The sequence below is a fragment of the Hydra vulgaris genome, chromosome 01 (assembly GCF_038396675.1).
Source record: "Hydra vulgaris chromosome 01, alternate assembly HydraT2T_AEP".
Taxonomy (NCBI): domain Eukaryota; kingdom Metazoa; phylum Cnidaria; class Hydrozoa; order Anthoathecata; family Hydridae; genus Hydra; species Hydra vulgaris.
The window spans coordinates 61,344,269-61,360,000 of NC_088920.1; the positions used below are offsets into that span (position 1 = coordinate 61,344,269).

General features: G+C 26.8%; 1 protein-coding gene across 1 annotated transcript in view; it reads left to right on the forward strand.

The window, feature by feature from the left end:
* The first annotated feature begins 1,168 nt into the window (after positions 1 to 1,168).
* Positions 1,169 to 15,732, forward strand: part of LOC136074919 (DNA fragmentation factor subunit beta-like) — a 17,294-nt gene continuing 2,730 nt past the window's right edge. Inside the window, exons 1-2 of the mRNA XM_065787129.1 lie at positions 1,169 to 1,357; positions 6,114 to 6,367. Coding sequence (XP_065643201.1) covers positions 1,247 to 1,357; positions 6,114 to 6,367 — 365 coding nt within the window. The 5' untranslated portion in view covers positions 1,169 to 1,246. The remainder of the gene's footprint in view (positions 1,358 to 6,113; positions 6,368 to 15,732) is intronic.

Genomic DNA, 15,732 nt, shown 5'->3' on the forward strand with positions numbered 1-15,732 from the left:
CAAAATGTTTTACAGTACCATTTTTAAATTTTGGGGATATTTCCATGATTTCATGGCTGCATACTCTATTTTTAAAAACATAAATTAAAGCAAAATCAATGAGATTTTGCAAGTTTATCATGCTGTGGAGCTCTCTAAATGTTGAATACTTTCATGTTTAGATTCATATTTGATGAATTTCTAGGCCATGGAAGATTAGTAATTTTTATCAAGACTATTGACGAATCTATATGACATATCAGGAATTTGAATTTACAATTTGAATGAATTTTAATTTACAATTTGAATTAGTAACATGATTTTTTAAAGATCTAATTACATATGAAAAAGCAAAGGGCTACAACAATGGAAGCAATAAAACGCGATTCAAGTTAATTTGCTCCAAACAGGAGTTTCTGTTAAGCTGTGACAATTGTTGGCGGTCCTTGTCCTACTAGAGATATTTGGCTTTTCGATTATGAAGCAGTTGCCACTTGTTTAGTCCCAAAAAGTAAAACCTGATTGGATAACTTTACACAACTATTGGAAACATTGATATTATTTTGCACTAATTTGCTTTAAAATTGATCTTTGTTTTTTTTTTGCAGTAAACCAATCAAAATTTGTATGACAAATGTTATTTTTTTCATCTGAAGTCTGAGCATTAAAAAGTCAATTTCAGCTACATTTTAAAAATTTTTTTAAAACTGTAACCTTCTTTTTTACAATTTTTATCAAAGAAAATGCATAAAGCTTTAATAGGGCTTTAGCTTAATCTCTCTAAATTTTGTTTTAACTTAGGCAGCGACATTGCTTATAAAGTTGTACTTGTACTATCTTTAACGGTGTATAATCATATCTTCAAAATACAAATAAAACAAACTAAGTGTTTTTTATACTGTTTTGTATGCACGTATTAAAGAAATTAGAGAACAATTGCTGAGATTTTTTAATTTTTTAAAAAATTGTTACCAATGCTACGCTAAAGAGAACAGATAAAAAAAGTTTTTTATTAAATATCATCTGAAACAAAATTTTCAAATTATTTTAGTGTTTAAAATTATGAAAATCTTTTATCTTTTAACAGTAATTTGTTAAAATAAAAGTCAAAATAAAACACCTTGTTTTTTTTTTTGCGAAGCAAAACAGCCAAAAAACTTACATCTATATATACATATTTTTTAGATTTAACTTATTTGAAACTAGCTAGCGATAAGCTTTTGAAGTATAGTACCCCTGATCAAGAAGCTTATAAAAAAATCAACTCATGTTGATCAAGAAGCTTATAAAAAAATCAAAATTTCAAGTCATGAAAGAATCAATGAAAGGAAGGATAAGAGGATATTTATGGAAGAGTAAAGAATTTATTGAGAAATCTGTATGCTTTAAGTTAACACTTGTTTCAATGTTATATTGCTATTTTACACAGTTACCTATTATTTTAATGTTCTATTAACATTTATAGGGTTTGTAATTCTACTGATATTTTTATTTACGAATAATTTTTTTTTTGGTAAACATTTGTTTAGTAAATAAAAATTTAAATATTGGTATAACAGTTAATTACCAGGAAATTTTTTGACATAAATAAAATAATACAGGTGTTGCAATACAGTGCCATTTTTATTAGATTTTTTTTTTAAATAACTTCTTTAAAAACTTAAATTATTGAATTTAATATTTTCCTAATCAAGATCTAATTTTAGTGTACAATAACATAGTTCCTGAAAATACTCTTTCAGGTTCAAAACTTGTTGGACAAATGGTTATCAAATAATCAAGAACTATTTGTATGAACTTCTTGGTGTAGTTTAGGTGGTTTTAACATATTAAAACGTTTGTATGATACTTTGCTGACTACCATCAAAGTAGTTTTATTCAAAAAGAAAACAGTATTTCACTAACACTGCACTTAACCCCATTTAACTTTTGCTTTGTTAATTTTATTAACAAAGTTAAGTTTATTAACAAAGTTTATAAAATTAACTCGGCAATATTTCTACACGTTTATTGTTAAAGCCCTATTAAATTTGGTTAACTTTTAATTAAATTATTTTATGTTCTGTCTATCCAACTCCCAATTACTGTGTTTTATGTCCACCTCACTCAGAACCCAATTTAAATATCCTATTTCAATCTTCTTCAACTTTCAATTACAAAATTTCAAGTATAGTTTATTTGAAACTCAATTGAGATTTTTTATGTTTTCTAAAAAGCAGAAAAACTTAAAAATATTATAAATAGTAATTGAGATAATTTGAACAAAAAATGGAAAAATTTATGGTAAATTATTTCAATTTTCTGGTGAAATTACCAGAACAAAAATTGACTTTTCACCGGTAAACCAATACTGCAATCCATAAATACTTTACAGTTCTATTGCCATTTGTTTTTAGGTCTTTATGTTTTACCATTAAATGTTTGCAACTGATGTCTACACTTATACATCTATGGCTCTGATAACATTACTTGTTTTGTACTTCTAAAACTATTTGTTCTACAATTCTATTACAACTTGTTCCACAGTTAGTTTTTGTTTATAATTTAATTCTAAAGCAAAATTTGCATTTTACTATAATTGTATTAAATTAAGTTTCTTTGTAATTGTTATTGTTGAATGAATACAAAATCAGACAATAAAATTTTTGTTTACGGTGTGCTGACCTAAAAAAAAGTTTTGTTCAATAAATTATTATTACAATTGATCTTTGATTATCATGAATAAATCTTATTACTTCAATTTTCTCTGATGATGGGAGTCTATGATATGCACTCCTATATTAAAGTACTGTTACTCTAATTTTCTGGTATGAGAAGTGCTCTTCAATAGTTTTCTCATCTTTTTCATAAAACACAAATTCTTTTTATCTTCTAATAAGTTTCCAAATGAATCTGAATTTAGGTGTTGTCAATCTTTCTCTTTTTTCATCAGCTTAATACGTCTTTATTTTAATAAGATTTTAACTATTTACCATTCTGTTGATGATAAAAAATTTGCTTCTAATAAACAAATCACCTGAAAAAGTAAATAAAAACATCATGACATGGTTTATCCAAGTTGGTTCAGTGCCTTTGTTCAAATAAATTTTCGGTGATCTCTAGAACAATTAATGTCATTATTTTGTATATTTAATTAAGTAAGAATAAATAAACATAACTATATAACTCTAATTACGTTGTAACACTTTAGCTTTTGATCAATTTGTCAAAAAGTTATTCTTGGTTTAAAAAGTTAATAATAAACGTATTAGCCCAAATAAATTATGGAGTATATATTATGGAGTTTTTATCTTTTATTTCAAATTTGCTTGTTTATCATGTTGCAATAACAAATTTACTTGTTGAATATGTTGTAACGTCAACTTTTTCACTCTATCTTTATAATTGAGAAATACTTATATTATTTGTCACATAACATCTCCTAAACTTTTTATTTGTCACATAACATCTCATAAATTTTTTATTTGTCATGTAACACAGGCTGTCAAGTTGTCATTTTTTTCATTTTTTTCTGGGTGTTTTTTATTAATTTTTTTTTTTTCATTTTTTTGTGAGTTTTTGTCATTTTTTTTTTTTTTTTGAATTGTTTCAATTGAAATTTTTTTTAAGTATTTGGATTGAGTTAACATATTTTACTTCAAGTTTATTCTTTGTAGTTTGAGTTATTTTTGATAATTTAAACAAATTTTCTCTTGGAATCTTTTTTTTTTTTTAAAGTTTTATATATTGTAATTTTTGGAATTGTTAAATTGTTTTTATTACTTTTATTGGTTGATAAACTGAATTGAGAACTAAATTTTGAATAAAATAAAAGTTACTATATCTATTTTTAATTTTTAATATATTAATCAATAGATAGGTCAGAGCCATAATGATTAAATGGAATGAGGTTTGGCTGGAAAAGCTTGACAACAATCAAATTAAAAATAAACTATGGGCTTAGAAAAAAAACTCTGATCATGCAGTCTATAAACTATGTTTTAGTGATTTGAAATACAGTCATTTGGTTTTCAAGCACTTTATCAACATTTTACAAAATCTAAGCATAAATTAGTTTTTTATATTGGATTTTCAAAAACAGCTTGTCATTTGTATGTAGATTCAAATAAAAACTCTATTGGGAGAGAGAAAGTAATACAATTAGAGTATTCTATAAATAACAAAATTTCAGCTGCAGAAGCTATATGGATGTTTAAAGTAACTGAAAATGATCTTACTTTAAAACATTGACAGTGATAATACATCATTATTATTTCAAAGAATGTTTCCAGATAGTATAGTAAGTCGAGGTTTTATTATGAGTAGATAAAAAGCTTCATATATATTTCAAGATGGCCTTGGACCTTTGTTTGAGAAACGCCTGTGTTTTAGTATATCAATAAGTCAAGATGCTTTTACTTTAATGTTTGATGAAATAACTACAGAACAGCATAGGTTAACATCTCCTGAACTTTTTATTTGTCGGCTTATATCTCCTAAACTTTTTATTTTTAGTTTTATTTGTAACATTTTTTAAAAATAATTATCTGTAACAACTATTTAATGTTTAAAAAAAATGAAAATCGAAAGTTCTCTTTTCATTTTCTAGATTTTGAAACAGCGTGTTCAATGTTTTTATAAGTGTAAAAAATAAAAAATAATTGTTGTTATTATTATTATTATTATTATTATTATTATTATTATTATTATTATTATTATATAATATTTTTAATAATCGAAGAATAAAGCTTGTAATATTAAACTGAATAAATATGTATTCAGTTTTATTACTAATTTTAGAAGACCTTTTTTTCTTCCTATAGTTTGACATATTAGATTTTTTTTCTATAGTTTGACATTTTTCCTGATGATCTCACAAAAACTGGAATTAGAAGATAAATATATTCATATATCAAATCCATTGCAAAATTAGCATCTGCAAAGGTTGCATCTCTTTAACGAGCTTGACACTTTCTTACTCCAGATTTTATTCTCTATCTCTATAAATCTCAAATCTGGCCTTGTATGGAATACTGTTGCCATATCTCGGGCGGATCTCTATTGATGCGTTTTCTCTTTTAGACAAGGTGCAAAAACGCATTGTAAACATAGTTGGACCTGCTCTTGCAGCCAACCTCCAACCATTGTCACATCGTTGTAATGTGGCTTCTTTTCCTCCTTTCTACAAATACTATAATGGGCACTGCTCTAAAGAGCTAGCATCTTTTGCGCCACCTACTAAAATTCATTCTCATGTTACTAGTCATTCAATTAAGTCTCATCCTTTTTCTGTGACTGTTCCTAAGTGCTCCAAAAACTCTTATTCCTCTAGTTTTTTTCCTCAAACATCAGTTCTTTGGAATTCGCTTCCTTCATCTTGCTTTCCTGATTCATATAATTTGCAATCCTTTAAGTTGTCTGTCAATCGATATCTTGCTCTACAATCTTCATTTTTTCTCTTCCAGTAACTTCCAACTCTAATTAGTGGTTGCTTGTAGCCTTGTTGGAAGCAAAGATGTTAAAAAAAAAAAAAAATAGATTATATGATATCTGATGATCTTATAATAGTTATATATGATGATCTTACAGTAGAAGTGTAGAACAGTTGGACTAGCATCTAAAATCTATTAAAGCAGAATACAGATGTTAAAGAAATGAAACAATCATCTACATGAAAAATCCTTTTTTTACTTGCAATTCATAGAGGTGTTTGCACCTCATATATTTTATGAAGGCAATAAAAATTGAATTAAAAATTTAAAATATTTTGCTGTTTGTTAAAAATACGCTATATAAGTTAACACATGTATGGTTTATATAGGTGTATATATGTGTTTATTTAATATGCAGTTGTGTTGTGTTTAATTAATCAATTGCCTAGTAAATATTTACACATACAATTATTATATTTATATAATTTTGAGTATAGTTTTTTAGATTTTATTTACGCACTAAATGCATATAATTCTAGTCTTTTCTTATATTCAAAATTTTATTATACTGAACTGAAATAAACAATATTAATTACAGTAATATTTATATACATGAAATGTTAATGTACCTAACAGACTTGTTTATTATGTTAGTTTATTTATAATGTTAGATTCAACTATAGTTATTAGTTATTTCTTACAATTATTCAAAAAAATTTTTAGAAGCTTTCTTTAAAATGTCAAAAAGAATGCCAACTTATTATATCACTTTTCAAAAGCAAACTTAATAATAATGATTATTTTTCTCATTATTTTGATCGAACTTCACAAAAAGAAGATCGTCTTTGTGACAATCGTGGTTGGTTTAGTTGCCAGGGTGCTTTTAATAAAAAGTTCTGCAAAATGAGTCATACTATTAATCCATACTCTTCCAAGGACAGTCGTGTTCTTTTTAGCACATGGAACTTAGACCATAAGTAAGTGAGGAGTTTCTGGTCTTTTTTAATATCTTTTCTATTTTAATTAAAAGCAATTTTGCTTCATGTGTTGATCAATATTTTTTAAACAATGAGTATGTTATCTTGTTTTTTATAGCGCTTATGATAATTGTGACATTAAATTGATTGATGATATTAAAAAGATTAAAGTCAAAAGCTGTTAAAACAAGAGGAAAAAAAAAGAATTGTGTTCAAAAAAGCAGGCCATTCATCAATTTATAGAATTGATATTGCTTACTTAAAAATATAATTTCATAGTTTATTGTATATTTATTTTTTATTCAACGATTAGTTATATTTTCCCCCGCATTAAGTTTTCTTAAAGTTTTATATTGTTGTTTTTTATGTAGTTTTTCAGTTTGGGGTCATCATTTATTAATCAAAATATTTTTTACAAACTTTTTAAAAATACTTAATAATATTTTAAGTAATATGAATTTGGTTGCGATTGTTTGGTATTTTTGTTAAACAAAAAAACATTTACAAATCATATTCATTCTCTAAGTTATTTTTGTTGCTAAAAAAAGCTTTTTATAAATTAATATAAATTATTCATAAAAATAGTATATATTTTTAATATAGAATTATTTTTCATTGTTTAAAAAACAGTCATAATTTTCTTATTTTGTTTTATTTTCAGAATTTTTTTTATTTTTTTTCTTTTCTTTTAATTTTCAGAATTTTTTCGTTTTTTCTTATTTTGTTTTCATTTTTATAATTTTTCTTAATTAATTTACTTATCTTTTATTTTATTTTATGAATATAGATATATTATGTATATATATCTCATTTGCCCTCATTCTATATATATATATATATATATATATATATATATATATATATATATATATATATATATATATATATATATATATATATATATATACATATATATATATATATATATATATATATATATATATAAATATATATATATATATATATATATATATATATATATATATATATATATATATATATATATATATATAACATTTATTGAAGATGAGTATGAAATCAACACAAAATTAAATGTGGTTTTGCAATGACGAGGCAAGTTTGCAGTAGTGGTGTAGTGGTAGAGCGCTCGCTTCTTAAGTGAGAGGTTCTGAGTTCGATTCCCACCACGTCTTTGGTAATCCCTTGCTCAACTTGTTTCTCCGCGCAGTGGCCTTGTTCGTCAAGGTTCGTGTTTTGGAGTTAAAGAGTTGAGAGAGGGTTATAACCAGAATTAAGTAGCCTCCTTATTTGTAGTGGCCTTCTGGGCCTTGGGGAGGTGAATTAACAAAAAAAAAAAAAAAGTTACGCTCCGATTTCCAAAGATATATTCAGAATTATATATTTTTATATTATAAAATAATCAGTGTGTATTAATTAATTATTATTTTGAATAATGTATTTGATTTAATTTTAATCTTAATATATTGTTGCTGCTTCCATTTTAAGAGTATTCTTTTGAATATATATATTTTTTCACTGGTGGAAATTAATGGGCAATTTTTAAAGTAATATAGCGATTTTTTAAGTAATATAGCGATCTTCTACTTCTAATTATTATCTAAATTCTGTTTGACATCCTTTATAGACGAACCCTTACACCATCATGTAATGAATAGTGTCATCAAAAGAAATGTTTTATAAAATAAAAAAATAAAAAGGTTTTGAAAACAGTAAACACAAACTCGTAAATTTCCTATTTCACATTTATTGCAAGTTCAATTTCACAATTAATGTTAACTTTCTTTATACATAAATTGCTTAGCGAAATAAAATTACAATTACAAAGTCTCAGCAATAACAACAACATATGTCATTTAATTACAAAAGAAATACAAAAGATTGCAAGTGATTGCACGCTGTCACGGCAACAAAGAATAAGAATAATTATTTTTTTATGCATAGTCATAAAATGTTGATATTACTATGGTTCACACACATATATATATATATATATATATATATATATATATATATATATATATATATAGAGAGAGAGAGAGAGAGAGAGAGAGAGAGAGAGAAAGATATTTAGGGTCGGCATCTGGCAATGTTGACTTGGTTGCTGACCTAAAAGTGTTTTAGGTCGGCAAAACTTTGCTGACCTTGTTTCTATGTTTTATGAAAACCTCTTTGTGTCAAATTTTTTTTTGCCAACCTTTAACAGTTTAAGGTCGGCAATTTATTATCAACCTCTTTTTTTTCTAATTCTAAGGGTTGTATATATATATATATATATATATATATATATATATATATATATATATATATATATATATATATATATATATATATATATATATACAGCCCTCGTGATTGTTTATATATATTCATGATTGAGTAAAGGCTAGAGAAAGTGTCTCAATAAAAATACTAATCTTGGGCAGATGTTAACGCATTTTGTCAAGGCCGCATTTGGAGCCCTTTGCTATGGCTTAGGTTTTATTAATAGTAATGAGGCAATTGCTTGGACTATTAAATAGTGTACCAAGTATTGTTTATGCTTTGATTCAAGTTCTTTATCAAATTTAAAAATAACTAAAGTACCAAAAACTATAAAACCCAAAAAATCATTGTCATCATCAAGTTCTCTAAACCTATCATTCACTAATATTTGTGGTCTTTGAAGTAGTTTTTTTCTTCATTGAGTTTTATCTCTTGCAAAGTTCACCAGACTTACTTGCTCTCTGTGAGACTAATTTGAGTTTGACTGTCTCAGCTTGTGATCTTAGTGTTGATTGTTATTTTCCTTTAATTTATAAAAACTCCAATCGTCACATGCTTGGCCTGGGCATCTACATTTGTAAAATGTCACCCATTTGACGGGAAACTAGGTTTGAATCTACAGACTTTTCTTTTATGTGCTTTCGTATAGCACCACTTCACTCTATCGCCTTTCTCTTTGTTCTATATCGCTCTCCTTCATCTCAAGGCTGCACTCTTTTCGATGTTTCTGATTAATTTGACCAAGCCCTCTCTATTTATCTAATCTCTTTAGTCTTCTTCATTAATAAGCAAAGTTTTCGAATCTTTAATTAACAAACACTTAATCTCTCATCTTGAATTTAATAACTTATTTTCTAATCATCAGTATGGATTTCGAACTTCTTGTTCTACAGCTGATTTGTTAATAGTAATAGCTGATAGGGTTTATCATGCATTAGATAGAGGTGGAGAGGCTAAAGCTATCGCTCTTGACATTTCTTAAGCTTTTGATAAAGTTTGGCATGCTGATCTTCTCCATAAGCTTTCTTCTTACGGAGTATCAGGTAACATCTTAAAGATTATTAAATCCTTTCCAATCATTGTATAAAAGTTGTCTTGATGGACAGCGCTCTTCTAAATATACTGTAACTTTAGGAGTTTCTTAAGGTTTATTCTTGGTTCTATACTCTTTTTAAATTACATTAACGATCTTCCAGATAATTTTAAATCTGAGGTGGCATTGCTTGCTAATGATATACTACCATTTTTTCTTGTCTTGATAAGAAGCCAACACTCTCTGATTGCTTGGAAAGGCATTTGAGCTTGGAAAGGATCTCACTTCTGTTACAGCATAGGGCTCACATTGGCTAGTGAGGTTTAAGATAAAACCCATGTTTGTTCAGCCAAATGTTATCGCAATATTTTAGATCTTCCTATATTTATGAACAGTAATGTATCCGATTAACTCTTACTTCCAACTTTTCTCGGAAACCATATAACAAATCGATTGCAAAATTAGCATCTGCTAAGGTTGCATCTCTTTATTGTGCTTAACACTTTCTTACTTCGGATTCTATTCTTTATCTCTATAAATCTCAAATCCGTCTTTGTATGGAATACTGTTGCCATATCTGGGGCGGATCTTCCAATGATGCCCTTTCTCTTTTAGACAAGGTGTAAAAACGTAATGTAAACATCGTTGGACCGGCTCTTGCAGACAATCTTTAACCATATGTGTGTGTATATATATATATATATATATATATATATATATATATATATATATATATATGTATATATATATATATATATATATATATATATATATATATATATATATATATATTTATATTAGGAATATAACTTTTTTACAACGTAATATTCTTGTCGGTTTGATAAATAGTTACTCAAAACCAGTTACTCAAAACTCAGAAACAAATTATTGTTTTAATAGCTTTTGAAAAAATTTATCAAGTTCAAAAAATTTCACCCCCAAATCAAATTATCAAATTGTGTGTTATAACTTAACAATATAACATTGTACAACAAAAGTACATTATTTAATAATTAGGCCATGTCCAGACACTAACTATTACAGATAATAAAGCATAGCATATGCTTTGTACTGTCTATATTTTTGAATAATATACATTGGTAAATTGTCTTGACTGACAATTGCTGTCTAGATTTATTTTAAGTAATAGACAGTGATGTACTTTTATTGCACGTTCCGCACACTGGTTGCTTCGTGGTATCTTTAGTGCTGATGGTTCCTGTTTCAGTTTTTCTCCAATACCAGTAACCCCTACTTGTAAGGTTTCAGTACTTGTGACAAGTTACTGTAGTCTGCCTCGTAAAATTTATTGGCAAGCGAATACTTTTTCCAGTTATGAAACAAATCTTCAGATTTTCTGTAATGTTGGCCTTGTTTTAGGTATGAGAACAAAAGCAAGAATAGCAAGGACAGCTATTGAATTACAATGTGCATTACTAATATTAGGAATTTTTGAAAGTTAACAAGTGGAAACTATCCTTTTTCTTCATAAAATTTGATCACAAGTGTCAGACGATGCTAGAATTTCATGTCATCTCTCCTGCCTGACTTATTGACAATCACTTCTTTTACATTTACAAATTTGCTTGCAATTTCTCTGTTCATCAACTAAGGTACAAAAGTATACCTAATGTTTGGAGACTTGGTGCTTCCTCCGATTTTGTCATCCATTACCAAACGCAAAATCTTATCAAGTAAATGATGTTGGCAAGTTATAAACAATAGTTCGTTAAACCCCTTCGCTGAAAATATTTGTTTAAGTCTTACAACAACACCTTTTTTTTACCAGTGTTAACACTGGTTGTGTCAGCCACTTTCATCTTTACAGCACTCTATAAATTATATTCCTCAAGAACTCGAAATGTCGTAATTCCATCAGTAATAGTTTCTGCCTTTCCATCCTTCAGCACAGTGCAGCTAATTTTTTGTTAGAGTTTTTTGAGATTTTTTTTTTAAAACCCAATAAAAGACTGTTACAATAGTCAATTTAAGAGTTAACAATGCCACAAGCAGCCCTTTGAATTAGGGTTTTAGGCATTCGGCAATGCCAACCTAACTGCTGACCAAAATGTGTTTGAGGCAGACAAAAAAAATGCCGACCTCATTTCTATGTTTTATGGAAACCCCTTTGTGTCAATTTTTTTTTTTGCCAATCTGATGCTGACCTCTAACAGTTTGAGGTTGGCAATTTATTGCCGACTTCATTTTTTCTGATTCTGAGAGTTGCACAAACAATTGTCTTAGCGGCTTCTTTGGTGAGACATTGACACATGTGGCGAAGAGCACAAATATTTTCGTTGCAGGATTTAAAACTGTTGTTTATATGTTGGTCTAAGGAGAATGTTGAATTTAGGGTGACACGTAGGATTCTCACCGAATTTACTGTAGTCAGTGATGTTCCAGAGAATGTAATTTTGGAATCATTTTTTAATTTTCCAGTTTGTTTCCTAGATCTAAATAAGATAGCTTCTGTTTTACTTGAGTTAAGCAGAAGTCCATTTTCTAGAAACTATTTTGAGACTGCATTAGAACACTCAGTGATTTTGTTAATGTTATCTTTTATTGGATCAATGAAAGTATATAATTGGCTATCGTTAGCATATTGGTAATGATTTGTGCCATATTTATATATATATATATATATATATATATATATATATATATATATATATATATATATATATATTTATATATATATATATATATATATATATATATATATATATATATATATATATATATATATATATATATATATATATATATATATATATATATATATATATATATATATATATATATATATATATATATATATATATATATATATATATATATATATATATAGGTACGCGGAAATCGCGATTAACGGAACCGATTTTTGTGCTAAAATTTTGGTTCTCGTTTTTTTAACTCTTTTTTAGACAGCGTTGGGCAGATGTATTTTTGTTGAGTTTTTTTTAGAAACATATGTACACATAGATACTTTTTTGAAAGAAGAAGAGCTAATCTTGATTTTTTCAAGACTTTAATATATGGTTACTCTACTTTTTTATGGATTATTTTGCTCCTGAATATTTGGTTGATGTTCACACATGGAATTGTAGTCAAGGAAATGTCGATCCCCCTATTTTTATTATTAAAATAGTTTTCTACATGCATTTCCTATTCGCTTGCCAAATTTCAACGAAAAAAAAATACCAGCAAATAGTTTAATTTGTGTTAGATTAAGTTGACCACTTTTTTTAGGTAGCCCTAGGGAAACGTTTTTTTGTGTTGATTCTTATTAGAAACATATATAAACCTACACTATTTTTAAAAGACGAAAGGTTAATCTTGATTTTTTAATGACTGTAATGTATGGTTAGCATACTTTTTTATGGATTATTTTTTCAAAAATTTTGCATGTAAATTTAGTTGATGTTTACACATGAAATTGTAGTCGTAGAAATGTCGATCCCCCTTTTTTTATTATTAAAATAATTTTCTACATGCATTTCCTATTCACATGCCAATTTTCAACAAAAAATAAATACCAGCAAATAGATTAATTAGTATAGAACTTTTGGTACCTATTTTCGTTTTTTTGTTGTTGTTGTTTTTTTCGGTAAGCGAAATACGGGGGCGGATAAGGGGGGGGGGGGCTGAAAAAATTCTTGCAATTTTGTATTATGTTGATTTTTATTATTAGATTAAAATTAAAATGCAGAATATAGATAAAAGTGTTTTTGATTCTCTAACAGAGAGTAATTTCTTTTATTTCATAATAATATTATAGTTAACTAATGTTTGAAACAAAATATAATGATAAATGTAAAAACTTATTGTTTTTTTATGTTACATATAAAAAAGAATAATGTTTCAGATTAAGACTCTTGCTTTTGAATGGATTGTTAAGTGATAGTATCAGTTGACAATTTTATTAAAACGCCATATATAAATAAGTATACAAATCAGATACTTCATTGGTTTATTCCTAACAAAAAGTTTGTTAGTGTTTTTCAACTATAATAAAAGATATTATTGTTATTATCTTTTTTTACTTCGATTGTATAGTTCTTTAACTGGACTATTATTTAAATTATTATATTATATACTAGCATGCCTTATGTTTACTTATTGTTTAGACCCTACCAAATAATATGCTTATTTTTAAGATTTAAGTATAAATAACATCGTTTATATATAACTACAACCAAATTTACATAATTTATATATAAACAATGTATGCACCATTAGTATAATAAATACCATTATACCAATATAAACCAAAGTATATACATTCCTAATGTTAGCTTATTGTTTATAAATATATTTTTTCAATATTTTTACTGTTATATTTTCATTGTTTATTTTCATTTTGTTAATAAGGTTGTATCTTACACAGAACTGATTTGACGATTGTTACTTTTGTTACTTACTGTTGACAATTACATAGTGTTTTGTGTAATTTTACAGTTTTTTTGTTATCTTTAGTCCAATCTACACAGCCTACCAATGGTAAATTTGTATAGGATAATTTTTAGTATTGATTATAGAATTACAAATATAATCTGCAATGAGTGGTAATTTTAACAATTGTTACTTTTTAATATGTATGCATTTCTCAACAATTGCAAATTTATTTTTTATTACAACTTGGTTAACCTTGAGTTACATCTTCAGCTGCTACAATTGGTAAATTTAAAGAAACTATTATTTTCTAATCTGTTTATGCATGATGTATATGTAAAACAATTATTTCTAATATGTGTATGCCTTTCTTATCAATTGCAAATAAAATTTTATTTTATTTCAACTTATTTTTTCAATTAGTTTCACAACCTTCTCCACAAACAGCACAACCTTATGCTAGTAAATTCATAATATTTCTATTTATATACATTATTTAATACATTTTTATTATGTTATCCATCAAAGTGCAGTAGAAGTAAAATCAAGAGCAGTATTTAAATTTTTACATTTTTAAAGTTTTAATTGATTTATTAGTCTTTCTTTTTATTTGTTCTGCCAATAATTTTCACAAATAGTTGGTTTATATTAAATGTTACATAATGCCATTCAGTACTAATCTATTTACGATTCATTGTCATTAGATCTTACATATGATGTCTATCGGACATATATGTGTCAGCACACTGGACCAACTAGCAGTCGCTCATTTTTGTGATGGATCCAGTTAGGAGGGAATGATGGGGAATCATTTAGCTGCACCTATCATCCTCCTAACAAGGGTGCTAGGAGCTACAGCAGAAGAAGAAAACTGTTGTGGAGAAGTTCGCAGGCGAAGACAGCATAATGGCAGCTTTGTGGTGAATGGTGGCATACACAATCATTAGGCACCATCATTCTTGTTTTTTTATTAAAAATATATATGTAATATCATCAAGTTTTTTTTTCCATTTTGTCTCAATTTTTTTCAAACATTTGAATTATTTAAAATTTTTTTATCCAAAATAATTTAAAAATGAAGCATTGACAAGTGTAATAGTTTTAATGAAATATTTTGTATGTTTTCAATGTGATTAAAAGTTGTAGCATAAAAAGTAGTCAAGTTGTACCTATAAATAGTTATAGACTTTTACGATTAGGACTTTTTGAGATTTAGGATTAACGATTTTTTGACTTTTTGAGGTTTAGGATACGATTAGGACTTTTTGAGGATTTCATACCACATATTAAATAAAGTGTTAAATATAAATATGAAAAGTCTTTTTTTAGGGTGGATACTCCAACCCGCATCTTGTAATGTGGTAAAATTTGTAAAGTTATGTCTCTATTTTAAATAAACGCAATTTAAAAACGTTTTTAAATTTCTGTTGACATTTTTTTCAAGTTTGAATATAAAGGAGGGGGGGGGGGGGCATTAGTTGTGGCATACGCCCCTTTCCTAACTAATGTAGAAAAATAAACTTGTATACTAATTTATTATTTTCAATAAACTCCATTTAAAACCTTTTTTCAAATCTCTTTAAAAAAATTTTTTTTTTAGGATGGAAGACTGAAGAAGACTGGAGGGAGGGGGTAGTTAGGCGTGGCACACATCCCGCCCCTTATGCCAATTTATACACCACTTGTAAATGCTGCA